This window comes from Nycticebus coucang, chromosome 3, assembly GCF_027406575.1.
Source record: "Nycticebus coucang isolate mNycCou1 chromosome 3, mNycCou1.pri, whole genome shotgun sequence".
Classification (NCBI taxonomy): Eukaryota; Metazoa; Chordata; class Mammalia; order Primates; family Lorisidae; genus Nycticebus; species Nycticebus coucang.
Window position 1 is genome coordinate 59,900,631 of NC_069782.1, and position 20,913 is coordinate 59,921,543.

The following is a 20,913-nucleotide window of genomic DNA, read 5'->3' on the forward strand; positions in this document are numbered from 1 at the left end:
TACTGCAGCCTCCAACTACTGGGCTCAAGTGATCCTCCTGCCTCAGCTGCCAAGTAGCTGGTACTACAGACATGCACCACCATGCCCAGCTAAATTTTTAATTTTTTGTAGAGGCAGGGACTTGCTATATTGCCCAGGCTGGTCTCAAACTCCTAGGCTCAGGTGATCCTCCCATCCTAGCCTCCCAAGTAACTGGGACCATGTGAGCTATGAAGCTTAACTCTTGCCTTTTTTTTTTTTTTTTTGAGACAGAGTTTTACTCACCCTGGGTAGAGTGCTGTGGCATTATCACAGCTCACAGCAACCTCAAATTCTTGGGCTCAAGTGATCCTCATACCTCAGCCTCCTGAGCAATTGGGACTACCACAATGCCCAGCTAGATTTTACTATTTTTAGTAGATACAGGGTCTCACTTTCACATAGGCTGGTCTCTAACTCCTGAGATCAAGCAATCCACCCACCTCAGCCTCCCAGAGTGCTAGGACTACAGGCATGAGCCACTATGCCCGGCCTTTCCAACCCTTGGTTTTAACCAAAGCCTTGTCCCACCCTACCACAGCAGGCCAAAAGTTGAGGGGCCATGTGAAACTGCCCTTACAGACTGATGAAGAAGTACAAAGTAAAAACTAGAGTAAGAGCCCCACAAATGTTGTGAAGGAACAGATCTAGCTAAAACAATAATAAGGATTATTATTATCCTTGTCCACTGTCCACTCATTTGCTTGATCACAGTCACCGTCCCCTTGTTTGCTTCTCTATTGTTGCTACTCTAGAGGACACAGCTGGAGTGTAAAACTTCTTAACTTTCTCTGTTGATAATATCATCTGTTCCAAACCTAGGGATTGTTTTTGAGATATCTTCCAGGTCCACATTCCAGTGGATTGACTGACCCACCCAGACCAAGAAACTGACTCAATTGGTCCGAGACCCACCCATCCACCCAAGGAACTGCATTCCAAAATTGCCTGACCCATCCATACAGCTGCCCATACCAAGGGACCGATGGTTCCACCCCCAAACCAGCCAATTAGCAGACCTTGATTGCCCAACCCTCTGCCCACCAAACTATCCTTAAAAACTCTGTTTCTCCAGTTCTCGGGGAGATGGATTTCAGAAATTCCTTCTGTCTCCCCACCTAGTGCTATGCAGAATAAACTTTCTCTGCTGTGAACCCCTCCGTCTCTGGATATTGGCTCTCTGCAGGGCAGTGTGCAGATGAACCTGGCTGGGTGGCAAAGAGGGACAGATTTGTGGAGCCCCCTCCTGCCACCTAGGATGAACTGTCTCCTTCCTGCCTTACCCTGCCCAGGGCACCAAAACAACAAAAACAAAACCTCCAGGAGGTTCAAGGCATCTGGGAGATTATGCATAAGGAAGCTGGAGCCCCTTCCTGACTGTGGGGACTGAGCAAGTGGCTAAGCACTTCTGGGCCTCAGTTTCCCCATCTGCAAATTGGGAGCATTATTAGTGACAACCTCACAGAGCCATAGTGAGGACTTGGTGAGTGCTTTGTGGAAATTTACATCAACTGTACAGCACAGGGCCCTACACAAACATGCTTTGTAAATGATGCCGTTTATTATTATTTTCCCAGAACTTTCCAAGCCACCGACAGAGACTGAGACTCTGTTCTCTGTACCCAAGGTGGAGGGCTCCACTGTTAGGATTTCCCTTTCCTGCCCAGACCTGGGGACCACATTTCTGGTTCCACCAGAACAGAACCTTCCCACTCATGGGGAGATTTCCTCACCCTAGACACCTTTTCACAATGTTCTTGGCAGCAGCTGTTAGTTAACTTGTGTTTTAAGATTTTGAGCAACTTTACCAAAAAAAGGAAGCTCCCTTTGCTTCCCACGTCTGAGTTGCCCTGGGGACTCTGGCCTTTCTAATGCACTTTTCTCACTTCTAGGAGCTTTCTTTTTTTTCTTTTTTTTTTAGAGAGTCTCACTTTGTCACTTTCAATAGAGTGCACTGGCGTCACAGCTCACAGCAACCTCAAACTCTTGGGCTCAAGCGATTCTTTTGCCTCAGCCTCTGAGTAGCTGGAACTACAGGCACCCACCACAATGCCCAGCTATCTACAAGCTTTCTTTAGCTAATTGAGTCACATCATTTCCTTTTCCTGTCTGGAGCCACTGAGCCCCCTCTGGAGGCCTTGGGGGGCACTTCTTACATTGTCCCTGGTTTCTCTGCCAGGATTTCGGGTTTCACCATCTTACAACCACCTCTCCTGATCCAGCCACAAGCTCTAATTTACCCTGCACTCTCACTTTTTATTTTTAATTTTAATTTAATTTTCTTCTTTTTTAAGAGATGGGGTCTGGCTCTGTCACCCAGGCTGGGGTAGATTGGTAAGATCATAGCTCACTATAACCTCAAACTCCTGGGCTGAAGCAATCTTCTTCCTCAGCCTTGTAAGTAGCTGGGACTACAGGCACGTGCCATTTTGAGATAGAGTCTTGCTATGTTGCCCAAGGACTCAAATGATTCTCCTGCCTCAGCCTCCCAAAGCACTGGGATTATGGATACTAAGTCTCATACCCAGAGTATTTTTTATTTTTTCTTTATTTACTTTTCCTTTTTTTTTTTTTTTTTTAAAGCTGAGTAAGTTCAAGACCACAAACCTTTCCCTCTCACTGTTTCAATTTGTTATTATTCTAGGTAGGAGTCCTCAAACTGCGGCCCATGGGCCACATGAGGCGGTGTGACTGTATTTGTTCTCGTTTTGTGTTTTTACTTCAAAATAAGATATGTGCAGTGTGCATAGGAATTTGTTCATAGTTTTTTTTAAAACTATAGTCTGGCCCTCCAACGGTCTGAGTGAACTGGCCCCCTGTTTAAAAAGTTTGAGGACTGGGTGGTGCCTGTGGCTCAAAGGGTAGGGCGCCAGCCCCATATGCCAGAGGTTGCGGGTTCAAACCCAGCCCTGGCCAAAAAAAAAAAAAAAAGTTTGAGGACTGCTGTGAGGGTCACCAGAAGAATTCCCACCCTGTGATGCATATAAATACATATGATCACCATTGTTCTCACCTAATAATCATTCATTAACAACAATAGTAATTAATTATAGTGTAACCACAAATGCCCCTCAGACCATCCTCATTTCAGGCTTCCCTGCTAAGGTCATGTGTCTAGTTGCCTCTGTAAATCCTACAAATAACACATTTAAAAAAAATGTATCAGGGCTCAGCGCCTGTGGCTCAAGTGGCTAAAGTGCCAGCCACATACATCTGAGCTGGCGGGTTTGAATCCAGCCCGGGCCTGCCAAACGACGACGGCTGCAACCAAAAAATAGCCAGGCGTTGTGGCGAGCACCTGTAGTCCCAGCTACTTGGGAGGCTGAGACAGGAGAATCGCTTGAGCCCAGGAGTTGGAGGTTGCTGTGAGCTGTGATGCCATGGCACTGTACCCAGGGTGACAGCTTGAGGCTCTGTCTCAAAAAAAAAAAAAAAAAAAAAAAAAAAAAATATATATATATATATATATATCAGATTGTTACTTTCTGTACAACTCAAGCGGAAGGGATGATAAAGTTGGAAATAATCCTCAAAGAATAATAGGTTGAGAATCAATGCCTGCTGACTTTTTTTCTTTTTTGAGATAGGGTCTCACGTTGTTGCCCTGAGTTGCTGTGTCATCATAGCTCACAGCAACCTCAAACGCTTAGGTTCAAGAGATACCCTTGGTTTAGCCTCCCAAGTAGCTGGGACTGCAGGTACCTACCACAACGCCCAGGTATATATGTGTGTGTGTGTGTGTGTGTATATATACACACACACATATATATATATAATTTTTTTCTTTTTTTAAGTAGAGACAGGGTCTTGCTTTTGATCAGACTGGACTTGGAACTCCTGAACTCAAGCAATCCATCCACCTTAGCCTCCCAGAGTGATAGGATTACAGGAGTGAGCCCCTGCGCCTGGCCCCACCTCAGCCTCCTAAAGTGCTGGGATTACAGGTGCCAGCCTATGCTTGGCTTGATGGCTGCTAACATCTTTGTGTGGAGAGTTACTGGTGACTGGGGACACCTCCCATCAATTGTAGTGAGGTGTCATTATGGATTCCCTAATGTGCTGCAAACTGTACCTGACCCCACCAGCAAGATAGTATTCTGGCTACAACTGAACCCCATTCTAATGGAGGCTGTTAAAGGAGAAACATGGAACCTACTTATAGGAAAAACACGAAGGTGGGAATGGTGAGAAGAAGCAACCAGCCAAAATCAGAATAGGGGCCATTTCCCAGGACTGGAAAAGAACCCCCCCCAAAAAATACACCAAGTAGCAATAACTACCATGAGAAAATAGAGCAGAAACCTCCCTAAGGCGGGAACATTAGTGCTGAAAAAGGATGGGGAGGAGGAAGGGATACAGAGATTTGGAGGAACAGCATGGCAGGTAAGAATGGCAAATGCAAAGGTCCTGGGGCAGGAACAGTGTGGTGTGTATAAGGAACAGCATCAAGGCCAGCCATGAGATGGGAAATGGAATTGGGGAGGGGACCTGGCAGGAAGTAGAGGAAGTTGGATTTTATTCTCCTAGGATTTTTGCTGTTGTTGTTTGAGACAGGTCAGGGCAGCCCCAAACTCCCTAGCTCAAGGGATCCTCGTTCTGAGACCAGAGATGAGCCCCCAGGATTCTGCCTAATAAATGTGGAGGGCTTGACGTGATGCCCCGTTAGAGCCTGAGAAATATCAGCTGCAGCCCCTCATAAGTACTCATAAATATTTGCAGAATCAATTTTTGTCTTTAGTGCAGATACTAAGTCATCCAGGAATAAATAAGGGGCAGAGGCAGAAGAGGAGTTTTAAGCAACAGTTGTGTTCCCGCAGCGAAGCACTGAATAACAACCCCTGACCTACTTCCCTATCACCTTTTTTTTTTTTTTTTGTGGTTTTTGGCCGGGGCTGGGTTTGAACCCGCCACCTCTGGCATACCCGCCACCTCTGGCATATGGGACCGGCGCCCTACTCACTGAGCCACAGGCGCCGCCCCCCTATTACCTCTTATTAGGGTCACCACAAAGCCAATTACAGAAGGGAAAAGATCAAGGAAACCGGAAAATTGAGCCACAGCGGCCCCTGGTGCTCACACCACGTAACTACCCGCGTGGGTCTCCGAGCGAAACTGCCGCTTCCCGGAGGGGTGAGCTTAAAATATTAAACTTCAAAATCATCTCCCTCCTACTTCCTCCATCTTCCGCCTATTAAAACGTGTCCCTAACCAGGCTGAGGTCGGGAAGCAGCGTATTCAGAAAGATCATCTCCGTGGTCCATGCCAATCCCCTTCTGCCCCCCGCACCCCATCCACCCTCGACAGTTGCGGGCCTATCTTTCCGCGCTGCTGGAATCCTAATAGAATAGTTAAGTCAGAGGGGTTTGCGCTTTTCTGAGGCCCCGCCTGCAAAATTGTACGTGCAATTTTTTTTTCCTGTAAAGTATCCTTCGATTTCCTTGAATTCTCAAAAGGAGAATTGACCTAAAATCGGGAGGGCCCCCTGTCCCTGTCCAGGGTTTTCCTGGTCGCAGCCCGGATGGACTACATCTTCAGAGGTGACTGGATGGGAATAAGCAGCAGTCCTCCAAGGGACCCTACGCCCCGGCTTCCCCTCGCGCCGCCCCTCCTCCCACCCCCGCCAGGTCCGGGTGGAGCTGCACTACCAACGTCACGTGTGGGCGTCAGGCCCTTTCTATTGCACCTGCGAGGAACTGGAAATCCCGACTGCAGACTGCAAGGATCCATGTGGTTCTCAGATAGCGTCTTGGGTCAATATCCTTTTCTCTTTCCAGCTACCTGGGGGATCTCCCTCTGGATTTTGCCTCCACTGTGCCCTCTCCTCCTTTCCCTGATTCTTTTTTTGGTAGAGACAGTGTCTCACTCTGGCTCTGGCTGGTGTCCAACCCCTGAGCTCAGGGCAATCCACCCGCCTCAGCCTCCCAGTGTGCTATGGTCACAGGCGTGAATCACCACCTGGCCTACCTGATTCCTTTTATCTTTCATTCTTTGCAGCCGTGGTGGCTCAGACTTGTAATCCCAGCACTCTGGGAGGCTGAGGCAGGTGGACTGCTTGAGCTCACAGGTTCCAGACCAACCTGAACCAGAGGGAGACCCCCCCCCCTCTAAAAATAGCCAGGTATTGTGGCAGGCGCCTGTACTCTCAGCTACTCCGGAGACTGAGGTAAGAGAATTGCTCCAGCCCTAGAGTTCGAGTTTGCTGTGAGCTAGGACACCATAGCACTCTACTGAGGGCAACAAAGTGAGAATCTGTCCCCCCCCCAAAAAAAGTATTTTTCCTTTTTCCCATCTGACTTTGCTTCCTTCAGGAAGCCCTCCTAGATTGTCCCCAGACTGGGTAGATTAGGGTATCCTGTGGGTTCTCATAGCATCCCCTTGCCTTGAACTACCTGCCTGGCTGCTAATTTTAGCCAAGTGCTATGAACTGAACTGTGTCCCCACACCCAGATTCATATGGTGAAGTGTCAAGTGTCAGCCCCTGGTACTCTAGAATGTGACTGTATTTGGAGACAGTCTTTAAAAAAGATAACTCAAAATGAGGTCCTTTGAGTGGGTCCTAATCCAGTATCACTGATGTCCTTATAAGAGGAGATTGGGACACAGACACACACCCAGGGAAGGCCATCTGTAAGCCAAGGAGAGAGGCCTCAGGTGAAGCAGTCTTGCAAGCATCTTCATCTTTGACTCCAGCCTCCAGAAATGTGAGACAATACATTTCTATTGTTTACGCCACCCAGCCTGTGGCTCTTGGCTATAAAAGCCCTAGCAAACAAATACACCCCCCTAAAGGCTCTGATAAGTCCTGAAGTCAAGAGTCCCTGTGAACAGCCTGGGGCTGGGAAGGAGGATGAGCAGGGAGAGGGTCTCTGAGCACAGATTCTGACACAAGAAGCTGGACACAACTCCTGGCATCGTGTGGCTCCAGGCCCTGTTGGGACAGTTCTTGGGGATTGGAGAGATGAATACAGGGTCTCTTCTGGTTGTTCATTAAAATACTAACAGTCTTGTCAGAGCAGCTAAGATTTTTCTAGAGTGGCTGTGTGCGGTGGTTCATGCCTATAATCCCAGCACTCTGGGTGGCTGAGGTAGGAGGACTCGTTGAGCTCAGGATTTCAAGACCAACCTGAACAAAAGCAAGATCTCATCTCTACTAAAAATAGGAAAATTAGCCAGGCATTGTGGTGGGTGCCTGTAATCCCAGCTACTTGGGAAACTGAGGCAGAAGGATCCATTGAACCCAGGAGTTTGAAGTTCTATAATCTATGCTGATGCCATGGACACTCTAGCCTAGGCAACAGAGTGAGACTGTGTCTCAGAAACACCAAACATAACACCCCAAAATACCCCCAAATTATTCTAGTGACAATGGAGTAATTACTTTTATCACACTTCCTTAAGATTAGTTTTCCTGCACCCTCCCTCTCTTATCTCTCCTGCAAAACAGCTACTGTCATGGCCCCAAGTTTTTGGATAGGAACCCTGCAAATTGGCCAGAGCCTCACTGCTAGTAAATCCTGCAGCCAATATTCAAACTAGAGTCCAAGTTGTTAACCTCCACAGGAGCTTGAGATTCCCTTGGGAGCCGGGGAAGGTTCTGGGAGGATGGTAGAGTGTAAAGGGGCCTGAGGCTCAGGTCTAGCTTAGCACAGTTCCTGAGGACTCCCTTGGAAAGAAAGTGAGGTGGGTGCTGGCTAGCAGAGAGAAGGGGAGAATTTATTTCTCTGGAAAGGAAGAGAGTGGAAAGGGTCAGAGTCAGGGCAGAGAAATGTCCTCCAGCTTCTGGTCCAGCATCTTGAGGTCATTGAGGAAGCGAGTTGGGGTGAGGATGTGCGAAGAGCCTGGACAGGAGGGGAGAGTTGGCTCAACAGATTGGGATTCCCAACATACCCCAGCCAGACCCTCAGCAAGCCAGGTCCCTGACTCTAAAGCCTCAGGAGTCTAGAAACCCAGAACACAGCAGTCTAGCGCTCCCTCCCCTTCCCTGGGAACCCAAGTCCCAGCCTGCTGCAAGGACCCCAGTTCTGGCTACTCACCAATGAGTACTTCCCACTTGCCCTCAGTGGCCCTGGTCACCTCATAGGCCGCCCTCATCTCTGACATGGCCACACCGCCCACGATGTAGACAATAAGGCGGGGCCCCGCCCGGGTCTCAACAGTGGCCTTGTTCTTATGCCAGTGGCCAAAGCGAGCGCTGTGTGCGGAAAGGACAAAAGTCAGTCTAGGAAGGCTCAGTGCCCGTAGCTCAGAGAGTAGGGGGGGCAGCCACATACACCGAGGCTGGCAGGTTCGAGCCCAGTCTGGGCCTGCTAAACAACAATGACAACTGCAACCAAAAAATAGCCAGGCATTGTGGTAGGCACCTGTAGTCCCAGCTACTCGGGAGGCTGAGGCAAGAGAATAGCTTAAGCCCAAGAGTTTGAGGTTGCTGTGAGCTGTGACACTACAGCACTCTACAAAGAGCAACATGGTGAGACTCTGTATCAAAAAAAAAGTCAGTCTAGGAAGAAAACCCCCACTGCCATGCCCCCCCAACTAACATGGGTCTGGGTATGTGGGGAGGGGGCTGCCCCAGCGCCCTCACCTGACAGCAGCCTGGGAGCTGGGTATAGGGGCAGGGTCAGACACAAAGGGCCACAGCTTTCTGTTCAGCCGGTCCTCTACAGCATCCTGGGGCCAGAGAAGGAGGTTTAGGGGAGGAGCCCCAAGCCATGGGGCCCAGGATCTAGAGTCCCCTCCATGAGGGTGTTCAAGGGCCCAGTTCCTGGCAGACAGGAACTACCATCTGAACCCTCTGCCCCCTGAGGAACCAGTAGTGTGGACACCTAGCCCCTAATGGACCCCAGAGTCTGAGTTCTAGCCCCTCAGGGCCCTAAGAACGCAGGCATCCAAGGCCCACAGGGTGGAGGAGGTGCCAGGAATCAAGGACAGACTGGAAGCTAAGCCCTAGGCGTTTCCATCTGATGCTGCCATTTTGAGGTCCTCAGAAGGTCAGGGGCTGCAGGGGAGGACTCCTGGGGGCAGAGGAAAGGACACAGAGGGACACACAGAGGCGACCGACAGGCAGGGGCTCCTCTGCTGCCCCAATTCCATGGCTGTGGGCTTGGGATGCCCCCCTTGGCAAAGCAGTCAGTGCCAAAGGAATGCCAGTAATGAAGGATTTTCCCTTAAGCCCTGAGGCTTAGCACCATGGGCAGGAGGGAGGCTGAGCTGCCTGGATCAGGGGAGGACTAGGGCCCCAGCCCCTGCCCACTCAGTACCTCCATCACATCCTTGATGACGGGTGTCCAGCGTGACAGCTGATAGGTCGGGTCTGTGCGCTCCCTTCGCTCCAGGCGGCTGGAAGTCCCTGAGCCCTATGGGTGGGGTCAGGTAGGGCCAGTGGGGGATTGGGGAGGAGATGGGTCACAGATGGGGCTGGCTGGCAGGAGTGAGGGTGGCAGACAATGATGGAGAAGTGGAACAGAATAAGAGAAGGAGAGAGAGAGAGAATGAAAGACACAGAGAAAGACAGGATGAGAGAATGAGAGAATGAAATAGATAAGAAAGACAGAAAAGAGAAAAAGATTGGGTAAGAAATGAAAGAGAGACCAAGAACACAGAAAAGAAGGAAGATAGAAACATGAGAGGCAGAGAGATGAAGGACACAGAGAAATGGACAAGGGACAGGGCGGGGCATACAGGGGAGCCACAGAGCCAAGGTGGAGGCAAGGCCAGGGCAGTGGACATTCAGGGCCAGAGAGAGACAGCAGAGGCTGAACCAAGAGCTGAGCCCACACAGGAAGTGGTCCTGTGTGGATGCTGGGTAGTTGGGGGTGGTGTGGGGGCTCCTCAGAGACACCAAGAAAACTACATCAATTGTGTGCCCTCCCTGCCATCCTGGGGGCCCTTCTACCCATCACATGTCCTATACACACCACCGCCAGGGCTGGTGTGGCTGTGACCACACCTCACAACTCCCTACCCTGCCTTCTGTGAGACCCAGGATTGGGGATAGCCCTCATGCCTCTGGTCCCTAAACCAGACAGTGGGCTCTGTCCCCCTGGGAACCACACTATGCTCTCCACCCCACAGGGCCCAGGCTCTGACCCCAGGGCTGGATCCTGGCATACCCCAGGATTGGTGACAGTGCCCCCCAGCTGCTCCAGGTTTCGGATGAGGCTGCTGTGTGCCTGGACGTTGGCATGCTGGATCAGCTTGGCCAAGTTCTCCTCAGTCACACCTGGACAAGGGGTGAAGAAGGAGGCTGCACTCCTGGGTTTGGGGGGTGGTTCAGGTGCAGAGAGGAGGCCTCAGGACTCTGATGGGCAAACTCTGCAGTTGGGGGTTCTTCAGGACAAAGGGACCCCCTAGAGCTAGATTCATGATGCTGGGGGCCTTCTGGGTGGGGATTCCTGGGGGTCAGGTTGCAGGGTGCTCTAGAATTAGTTGAGGGGAGTTCCCAAGTCTGTAGAAATCACAGATTTAGACATGTCAATGGGGGGATCCCAGTTAACAGAGAAAGGTCTCAGAATCCAGGGGGCATATCTGTGGAGTGTGCAGTGCCTCCTGAGTGGAGGTGTCCCACCTACAAGTGAGTTGTGGGATTGGTAGTTTCCCAGGATTTCTGGATATATCAGTGAATGGGAGCATCCCAAGACCCCCTACACATTGCACCCACCATTTCGTAGGATGATGTAGAGTAACAGGACCCGGATCTTGTCATAGGCTGGCACTGCTGCGTCCAGCAACACCGGCACAATCAGCTTCATGGCGTCCTTGATTTTCTCACCCTCTGCGTCAGCACCCAGGGCCAGGTCCTGTGAGCATGGGGTCAGCTGTCTAGTCTGCCGCTATGTACAAAGGGTAGAGGCAGGGCATCTCCAGAAGACAGGCAAGCCAAGGCTCTCAAAATGCCACTGCTGGCTCACCGCCTATAGCACAGTGGTTACGGCGCCAGCCACATACACCGAAAGTGGTGGGTTCAAGCACAGCCCAGGCCAGCTAATCAACAATGGCAACTGTAACAAAAAATAGCAGGGTGGGGCGGCGCCTGTGGCTCAGTGGGTAGGGCGCCGGCCCCATATACCAAGGGTGGTGGATTCAAGCCCAGCCCCGGCCAAACTGCAACAAAAAAATGGCCAGGCGTTGTGGCAAGCACCTGTAGTCCCAGCTACTTGGGAGGCTGAGGCATGAGAATCACCTAAGCCCAGAGTTAGAGGTTGCTGTGAGCTGTGTGACACCACGGCACTATACCAAGGGTGATAAAGTAAGACTCTATCTCTACAAAAAAAAATAGCTGGGTGTTGTGGCAGGCATCTGTGGTCCCAGCTGCTTGGGAGGCTGAGATAAGAGAATCACTTGAGCCCCAGAGTTTGAGGTTGCTGTGAGCTGTGATGCCACCACACGCTACTGAGGGTGACATAGTGAGACTCTGTCTCAAAAAAAAAACAAATGCCACTGCTATCCAAAAGCAGCCAGTTGGTCAGGCACAGTGGCTCAGGCCTGTAATCCTAACACTTTCAGAGGCCAAGGAGGGTGGATCACCTGAGCTCAGGAGTTCAAAACTAGCCTGAGCAAGAGAAAGACCCCATCTCTACCAAAAAGAGAAAAATTAGCCAGGCATTGTGTAGGGTGTCTGTAGTCCCAGCTACTCAGGATGGTGAGACAAGAGGATCGTTTGAGCCCAAGAGTTTGAGGTTGCTATGAGCTATGAAGCTTCAGCACTCTACTAAGTGCGACAAAGAGAGACTCTATCTTAAACTCAAAAAAACAAAAACAGAAAAGAACAAAAACAGCCAGTCCACAGCTTAACCCATTACCCAATCCCACCTCTCTAAGACCTCCACCTATTTTGCCAAGGCTCCGCCCCTCACCAGGGTGCACTCTAAAGCCCCAACCACGTCACCAAGGCTCTGCCCTTCCTGCAGATCCCTTAGTTTACTCCAAAGCTTTGCCCACTTATGCACAGGCCACACCCCTGACCTGGGACCACCTCTCCCACCTCTCCACAGACGTATCCCCCCATGTCCCCACAAGCCCCACTCCTCACCCAGGCAACTGCCTGTCTGGCCCTGCCCACCTGTTCTACACCGCACAGCTTCTCCACAGAGCCCTTGAAGTGCTTCATGCAGTCATCTGCTAAGTGCAGGTGGGTAGAATACTGCAGGGTAGGGGGCAGAAGTTGGGGTTAACAGAAGCTAAGGCAAGACAGGGAGCAGACTGAACATCCAAGGGTAGAAGATCCCTTGGATGGAACATGGGGTTGAGGGTCCTGGCATCCAAGGTCCGCCTCCTCTAACTCACCTTGTTCAGCTCCTTCTGGTACTGGGGCATCTTTTTCAGGATGTGGGACAAGTCTTTGATGTTGGCCTAGGGAGTGGGGGAATGGGCAGGCATGAGGCCAGGCCCTGCCCAACCCAGGCCCATCTCCAGGCTTGGGAGATCCAGACTGCAGCCCTGCCAACCATGGGGAGATGGCTTTTCCCGAGACTCAGGCTGACACTACCTTGTCTGTAGTCAGCCTCTTGCTCTCGCAGAAGGTCTTCAGGAGCTCCGTGACCCTCCTAGCCATGAGGGTGGGTGAGGGTGAGGGTGGGGGCTAGTGGTCACACTGCCAGGCATGGGAGTCAGGGGACACAAGTCCCTGCACCAGGCTATGGGTAAATCCTCCCAGGGGTGAGGTCAGAGGCCAGTCCAGAGTCCCAGTGAGGGGCACAGGTGCAGCCCGGGGTCCCATGGCCATGTACCAGGCCCACAATGGCAAAGAGAACAGGGGATGGGGGGTTCACACACTTGGACACATCTGCAATGTGCATGTGCCGGAGCTCCACCCACAGGTCATCGTCCTCGTCCAACAGCACAGCCTTCTCTCGCGCCTCGCTCAGCCCAGTGGTCTCGTACCTGTGGGGGAGGAGGGGAAATGGGGAACAGAGATCTAAGCTGGTGGCAGTATAAAGGGGGAAGAAGCAGTTCCTAGATCTCCCACCTGTATGTGTCCTGCTCGATGTCCAGCAGGTCATAGGCCATGGCCTGGAATGTGAGCTCATGCAGTAGTGGGGACACAGGGTCGGCTGCCCGGTCTATGATCAGCAGCTGGGAACGGGTTTTCTCAGGGCCCTGGAGGTGAGGGTGGGGGCCGCCACCTGATAAGGACACTGACCCTGACCCTGACCCTGGCCAGGCCCCACCTTCCCAGAACACACCCTCACCTCGCCCAGACTGGGAATGTCGGCTTTGAAGGCGTTCAGCTTGGCCAAGACTGAGTGGGCCAGCTGGGCTGTGTCCTCTGGGCCCCTGGGGGAGGGGAGGTGTCAGACACAGGGGATATCAGAGTGTGGGGATGGGACTGGAGTGAAGACTAGGGCAGGGGGCAAAAGAGAGGTTAAAGGTTGGGTGGCCAGTTGGGGTCAAGGTAGGGGCTGGGCAGGGTCCCCACTTGCGGTAGCGGATAGCTGGGTACTCCTGCAGTGTGGCGCACAATGTAGCGATCTGCTGAGCCAGCACCTCAAGCTGCTGTGCCCGCTCTCCTGCCCGGAAGGGGCAGTAAAGGTTGTAGGTGCTGTGGGGGGCATCCAGGGAAAACACCTGGGGGACAAAAGTGCCAGTGGCCACTGCTATATGCACACACCACCTGCTTTCCTGGTCCCAAGTCTGCTTTGCCAGCCTTGAAGCAGGCTGGGGGGCAGCTCCTAACCAAAGCCTGGAGGAGTCAGCATATAAATCCCTAGCCCTTGCCCAGGACTAGCCTGGACTGTACCTGGGCCTCATAGGGGAGGAAAGCAAGGTGAATCTCTTTCAGTGTCTTCACCACCTTTGCCAGACGAGAGCGGCTCAGCTCACTGAACAGGGAATCAGGGCAGGCTGGTGGGAGGAGGAAAGGGGTGTTAGGGCAGAGCACCCTCATGCCCCCTTGCCCCAGCTCCCATTTCTCCAGTTATCTCACTCACTGTCAGTGAAGAAGACATGCGCAGCTTTGTAGGTGAAAGTCAGCGTCCCCTGGAAGTCTGCAATTAGGGCCTGAACTGACTGAGGAAGGCAGATCATTGTCCAGGTCTGGCCTTACACCTCCAGACCCTTCCTCTGCTGGGCCTCCCAGCTGCTGCCTGTCCCCAACCACATGCAGACATGCACAGTCATGCACACACGTGCACACATGCACAAGCTCACTCATGTTGTCACCTTCTCCGTGGGACTCAGCAAATAAATGGCCTCCAGGCTGGGGATGGGCTCTCGCCGTTTGTTGATGTCTTCAACAACTGGAAAGGACAGAGTAAGGGGCACAAGTGGGGGGCATAGGGCAGGGGCACATAGGCATCTTGGGTTTGGGGAATTGGATGCTTGGGGAAGAAGGTTAGATGCTTAAGGTGTCTACAGGAGGTACACACCTAGCAGTCCCACAGCTAAGAGAAACACAGGCAGTATTCTGCACGCTTGAGGGTCAAGTTCTAGGGGCTCCAATTTCAGAATCCTCCCTATGAGTCCTACATGGGGCTGCACAGTCAGGGAAGCTGACCTCTTAGGAATCAAAGCTGAGAAGCATTGCACACTGTGGGCTCCCATACTCAGCTTGCAAGTTCAGGAAGTGTACTTGGTCACACACTCTGGGCTATGTGTCCAGAGTGCTGCATACCTGGGTGTTCTGGACAATCTGAGGGGAATTCCATACACAAGGGCTGTACACCATGGGGGCTGTCGATTGAGGGTCTGGGTAGTGTGAGATGGGATGCGGTGCCACTTACTAGTGATGCCCTCAGCCAGGATATCTGACATTTTGCAGCAGGAAGACAAGATACGCATGCTGGGGTGGTCCATGATGAGCACCTGTCCAGGCAGATGGAGAGATGGACTGACAAGTGGGCAGAGGAAACCACATCTAGCCCTAAGAGGGGCCAAGGCAGCAGGTGGGGTAGACAGTTTCAAGGGCAAGCCATGCAAGAGGGCCCAGAGCCCATCTACCTGACTCCATTCCTGTGGACCAGCAGCCTCCTCAGGGAGCTCTTTGGGGAAAGGGGAATCCCACATTCAGGGCCCTCCCTTTGGGCCTGGACATGATAAGAAGCTGCCCCTGGGGTCCTTAGATATCTGCCTCACCCCTACCTTCCACTCCCCATCCTTCTTGACACTCCGAATTACTCCACTCATTATTTCTGCAGGGAAAAGAAGAGAGAGCTCCAGGTGCTGGTCCTCTGGTCCCATCACACCCCTAAGCCTTGTCTGCCTTGAGGCTACACCCCTCTTTCTAACTCCCACTTGCCTGTACCCCTAATCCTGTGAAGTGGCTCCTGGCATCTCCCCCACCATTCAGGCAGGGAAACTGAGGTTCTGTTAGGACAGGCCAACTTGCTTACACACCCCTCAAGGGCCTAAGCAGCATGTGAGGAGGGCGACAGCAGCTACTGGAGAAATATTTAGAAGAATGGAAAGCTGGAAGCAGCATCTCACCCACAGGCCTACCTGCTTCCAGGACTGGGCCGTCAGCTTTCCCAGCTGCTACCTCAAGTTCCCCACAGTGGGGGTTTCAGCCAGACCTCCACTCCACTTTCTGGACCTCCTGGACTAAAATGCAGGACCCCTGGTTCCCAGCTCTGATGCATACCTGGCTATAGGTACCCTACCGACTTCCAGGCTCAGTTTCCTCATCTGTAAAATGTGATCACTGGTTTTTCCCATCGCCCCATTAAGCCCTATGGTAGGTAGGTCTTCTTTTATAGCTAGAGTGCTGGGAGGTTGAGCCCCGATTGCACTGGCCAGAGGAGGGAGTGGGGAGAAGAGATCGGGTGGCCCCGCCCCACCACGTCCACTGTTATCAGGACCGCCAGGGCGGAAGAGGCAGCTGAGGCCGGAATTAACCGGGGTGGGGGAAGGGGCGACCGCCACCCCTCCCCCCAAGAACCCGGCCCGATAGGCTAGGGTCTCCTGGGTCTTCCCGTTGAAAAGGGAACCCTGGGGGTGTGTGGGGCAATCAAGAAAGCGTCCCTTTCGCCACCCCCGTGGGGCCTGGACGCTCCCCTTGAGCCTCACACACCCGGTGATCGCTAACCAACGCACCACGGGGCCCCAGGACTCCGCGAACTCAGACCGGCTCAGAGACCCCGCAGTGCAGTCATCTAGCTGAGTCCTCTGTCCCCCCACCCACAGGCACCTGCTCCAGCCTATGCCACCCACTACGTGCCCCTAGGGCTCCCGAAGTCCAGTCCCCCAACTTTGTTCCCCTGCAGCACCAGAGCCGAGGTGTCCAGCTGGGACTAAGTCCTCCGACGCCCCCTCGAGGGTCAGGTGGCTGGTTCCTAATTCATTCCAACCATCTCCCAGGGTCCTGGAGTCCAAGCACCCCCGCTCCCCAGGGAAGCACTCAGGAGCCCGGCCCAGAGGGCCACTCACTTTCCCCCACCACCGCCTTCAGCCCAGAGGGCGCCATCTTCCCCCAGGGGCGCCGCCGCCGCTTCCGGGTCTGTCCCAAGGTGGGGGGCGTGGCACCGCGCGTCGCTCACGTGAACCTGGCCCTGCCCCACGCGCACCTGGCCCCGCCTAGGCCAAGGCTGACCAGTCCCTCGCTGGGCGGCCCGGCGGGTGAGTGCGCATGGCCGTTGGAGGGGCACCCCCCGACGACACGCTCACAGAAGGGGAGCTCGGAAACACACACTTCTTCGGCTCGTGTGTGGCGAGAAAGCGAGATTGCCCCTTCCCCAGGCCTTTCTGTGTCTGCCAGCTACACTGTGCCCACTCGAGGCCACAAACCTCCGGGCCTAGGATCGTGACCCACTTGCCTTCTGTACCTCAAAGTTCAGGAGTAGCTGCCTTCTGTACCTCAAAGTTCAGGAGCAGAAGCTACCGGCTTGGACATTTGGTCGATTCAGGAGGAGACCTACGGTGTGCGGGCACCTCTGCTGTACATTACTCTCAGAAGAGGAACAGAGGCTGGGCAAGCACACATGAAGAGTGAGCCTCCTGGGATTTGACCAGAGCCTGTCCCAGGAGGAATGCTTGTCACAGCCTTATGCCTTTTGGGGTGGTACGCACTTAGCTTCATGGGCCAACAATTGTATTCCCATGCTGATACACACATCAAAGGCTTACACGCACTCACAAACATGTTTACACTCTACTTGGAATTTCAGGGCCTGGTCCTGCTATATGTCTGCTAATGGCTGAGGTCCTATCTCACGCCCAGAGGCGTGATGTACGTGTGCAAATACATAGACTCTTCTCCTTTACCTGGCCCTGATGACGTGTTGGCAGATGCCACACTCTCTGCCACTGACATGGGACATACATAAGTGAATCAGACGAGATGGCTTGCATTTAATGTTGATTGGGGGAGAAAAAAGTCATTTTGCACAGAAGGAAATAAAATATGATGTGATAGTTAGTGACACCAGTGTAGGGTGGTCATTTTATTGTGGGTGGTCCCATATGGCCTCTCTGAGGAAGTGACTTTTAGACTTAGCCCTGAATAATATTAAGAAGCTGGCCTGTGGGCTGTGCACAGTGGCTCATGGCTGTAATCCTAGCACTCTGGGAGGGTGAGACAGTAGGTGGTTATTACTTGAGTTCAGGAGTTGGAGACTAGCCTGAGCAAGAGCAAGACCGGGTCTCTAAAAATTAGTTAGGTATTGTGGAGGGTTCCTATAGTCCCAGCTATTCAGGAGGCTTTAGACAAGAGGATCACTTAAGCCCAGGAGTTTGAGGTTGCTGTGAGCTATGATACCACAGCACTCTGCTGAGGGTAACAAAGTGAGACTCTGTCTCAAAAAAAAAAAAAAAATGGGCTGGGCATGGTGGCTCACACCTGCAATCCCAGAACTTTGGGTGGTCAAGGTGGGAGGATCACTTGAACCCAGGAGTTTGAGACACTAGACCCTATGTCCACAAAAAAATTTTTAAAATGTGGCTGGGTGCCCAAAGCTCAGTTGTTAGGGCGCCAGCCACATGCACCAGGACTGGTGGGTTCAAACCCAGCCCAGGCCAGATAAATAACAACAACAACAAAATAGCTGGGTATTGTGGTGAGGGCCTGTAGTCCCAGCTACTAGGAAGACTGAGGCAAGAGAATCCTTGTGCCCATGAGTTTGAAGTTGCTGTGAGCTATGCCACAGCACTCTACAGGGGGTGACAAAGAAAGACTCTGTTTAAAAAAAAAAAAATTGGGGGCGGTGCTTGTGGCTCAGTGAGTAGGGCACTGGCCCCATATACAGAGGGTGGTGGGTTCAAACCCAGCCCCAGCCAAACTGTAACAACAACAACAACAAAAAAAAAATAGCCAGGCATTGTGGCGGGCGCCTGTAGTCCCAGCTACTCAGGAGGCTGAGATAAGAGAATCACCTAAGCCCAAGAGCTGGAGGTTGCTGTGAGCTGTGACACCACAGCACTCTACTGAGGGTGATAAAGTGAGACTGTCTCTACCAAAAAAAAAAATTGTTTTTCTAATTAGCCAGGCATGGTGGCATGTGTCTGTAGTCCCAACTACTCAGGTGGCTGAGGTAGAGGGTCACTTGAGCCCAGGGTTTGAAGTTACAGTAAGCTATGATGATGCCACTGCACTCTAGTCTGGGCAACAAAGCACCCTCTCTCTGTAAATAAAAAAAAAAAAAAGAAGAAAAAAAAGGCAGTAGCAGCCACCATACAGTGTTATCCAGGTAAAGAAGGGGTTAGCAGGATGAGATTAAGGTTAAGGAGGCTGTGCAATTGGAGGGAGGGAAAAGAGGTGAACAGGGTAGGAGGTGAAGTTGCAGGTGGGGGAGGGGGACAGACTTCTGCAGAACAAGGGAGGAATAACCCATCCCAGAACCCTGGGGCAGCAGAATTTTCATGCTAAAAATAGGACAGTCACAGGCAAACCAAGGTGATTGGCCATCTTAGGTAGCAATTTGGGCTCTTTCCATCTTCTTTTCCCCCTCCTCCCCTCCCTTCTTTAGCATCCTTACTGAGACATAACTCAGGTACCATACCATTCACCTACCTAAACTAGGAGTCTGGTATATTCTAGCTTCCACTGTAGTATATTCTGAGTTGTGCATCCATCACCATCACCCATTTTATGGTATTTCCATGACCTTAGGGTGTTGGGCTAGGGGCCAAATGAGTAATTTGGGGTTTTGGGGGGAGGGGGGTTCTTTTTTTTGAGGCAGTCTTACTCTGCTGCCCAGGCTAGAGTGTTGTGGCCTCAGCCTAGCTCAGAGCAACCTCACACTCCTGAGCTTACGCAATACTCTGGCATCAGCCTCTCAAGTAGTTGGGACTACATATACCCACAATGTCCAGCTACTTTGGGGGGAGTTTTTTGCAGTTTTTGGCTGGAGCCGGGCTTCAACCCACCACCTCCGGTATATGGGGCCGGCGCCCTACTTCTTGAGCCACAGGCACCACCCCCAGCTAGTTGTTCTATTCTTAGTAGAGACAGAGTCTCACTCTTGTTCAAGCTGGTCTCAAACTTCTGAGCAGAAGGGATCCTCCTGCCTCAGCTTCCCAGAGTGCTGGGATTATATGCACGAGCCCAAATGAAGAATTTTGAACAGGTGAAAGTAGGAGGAGGTTGAGTCAATAGGGCCTGCCACCCCCACCCTGTGCCCTGTTATTCTCGGTGGGGGTGACCAGTGTCTTCCAATGTTATTGACAGCATTATGTTCCCCACTCCCCAGAGGCCGCCCCTCACTGAAAAGATACGATGTCCTAATCTCCAATGTCTCAGAATGTGCCCTTATGTGGAAATAGGGTCATTATACATAGTTAGAACAAGGTCATAGTAGAGTAGGATGGGTCCTTAATCCTACTGGTGTCCTTACGAAGTCACCATGTCTGCCTTTCTGTGTAGGTGGGGGAAAAGAAGCCATTTGAAGACAGGGTCACAAATGGAGCGTGTCATGTGACCACAGAAGGAGAGACTAAAGAGCTGTAGTGACAAGTTCAGGGACACCAAGGACTGCAGGTGACCACCAGCAGCCAGAGGCAGAAAAGGACTCTAAACCTACAATCTCTGCCAACACCTTGAGTTTGAGCTTCTAGCCTCCAAGAATGTTAACATGATATATTTCTGTTGCTTAAAAAAATCCATGTAGTTCATGGAAAAAGCCCAAGTGCCCATCGATCCACGAATGGACTAATAAATTGTGGTATATGTACACCATGGAATATTATGCAGCCTTAAAGAAAGATAGAGACTTTACCTCTTTCTTTTTTTTGGCTGGGTCTGGGTTTGAACCCGCCACCTCCGGCATATGGGACCGGCACCCTACTCCTTGAGCCACAGGCGCCACCCGAGACTTTACCTCTTTCATGTTTACATGGATGGAGCTGGAACATACTCTTCTTAGTAAAGTATCTCAAGAATGGAAGAAAAAGTATCCAATGTATTCAGCCCTACTATGAAACTAATTTATGGCTTTCATGTGAAAACTATAACCCAGTTATAACCTAAGAATATGGGGAAGGGAGAGAGGGAGGGGAGGGGGGGGAGGAGGATGGGCGGAGGGAGGGTGATTGGTGGCATTACACCTATGGTGCATCTTACAAGGGTACATGTGAAGCTTAGTAAATGTAGACTATAAATGTCTTAACACAATAACTAAGAAAATGCCAGGAAGGCTATGTTAACCAGTGTGATGAAAATATGTCAAACTGTGTATAAAACCAGTGTATGGTGCCCCCGATTGCATTAATGTACACAGCTATGACTTAATAATAATAATAATAATAAAAAGCCATGCAGTTTGTGGTACTTTGTTCCAGCAGCACCAGGAAATGGAAACATCTGATGAGGAACAGGACATCTCCTTGACATGGAGGGAGAGGGTGTGAACTTGGGTCTTTGTGGGGTGGAGGAGCCTCAGCAGGGCTGTGAGAATGCAACCCGTTTATTAGAACCTTCTGACTGGTTTCAAGGAAGACATCTTGAGCAGTTGTGACCTCCAGTGGCATCCT

General features: G+C 51.7%; 1 protein-coding gene across 5 annotated transcripts; it reads right to left on the bottom strand.

The window, feature by feature from the left end:
* Positions 1–7,710: 7,710 nt before the first annotated feature.
* STXBP2 (syntaxin binding protein 2) lies at positions 7,711–16,480 on the bottom strand. Of its 5 annotated transcripts, none has more exons than XM_053586617.1 (20): positions 15,593–16,196; positions 15,094–15,143; positions 14,953–14,993; positions 14,736–14,817; positions 14,176–14,252; positions 13,944–14,022; positions 13,754–13,857; positions 13,433–13,581; positions 13,206–13,290; positions 12,983–13,113; positions 12,790–12,897; positions 12,503–12,560; positions 12,301–12,366; positions 12,077–12,157; positions 10,676–10,847; positions 10,128–10,237; positions 9,276–9,371; positions 8,600–8,685; positions 8,052–8,209; positions 7,711–7,856 (listed from the first exon to the last, which is right to left on the bottom strand). In XM_053586617.1, the coding sequence occupies exons 1-20, from the start codon at positions 15,664–15,666 to the stop codon at positions 7,771–7,773; spliced, it is 1,893 nt and encodes a 630-aa protein (XP_053442592.1). In that variant the 5' UTR covers positions 15,667–16,196; the 3' UTR covers positions 7,711–7,770. The 5 variants fall into 5 exon arrangements, 4 of the variants coding, with proteins under 4 accessions (XP_053442592.1, XP_053442593.1, XP_053442594.1 ...); XM_053586618.1 differs by having other exon boundaries at positions 10,676–10,814; positions 15,593–16,194; XM_053586619.1 differs by lacking the exons at positions 14,953–14,993; positions 15,593–16,196 and adding an exon at positions 16,378–16,480 and having other exon boundaries at positions 10,676–10,814.
* Positions 16,481–20,913: the final 4,433 nt, after the last annotated feature.

Excerpts from the sequence above, each read along its gene's own strand:
- STXBP2 (XM_053586617.1), bottom strand. The coding sequence starts at position 15,666 with ATGGGAAAAACCAGTGATCACATTTTACAGATGAGGAAACTGAGCCTG. Across the intron at positions 14,994-15,093 it reads AGAAGGATGGGGAGTGGAAG|AGCTCCCTGAGGAGGCTGCT; the intron begins GTAGGGGTGAGG and ends CTTTCCCCAAAG. Across the intron at positions 14,023-14,175 it reads TGCTGAGTCCCACGGAGAAG|TCAGTTCAGGCCCTAATTGC; the intron begins GTGACAACATGA and ends TGCCTTCCTCAG.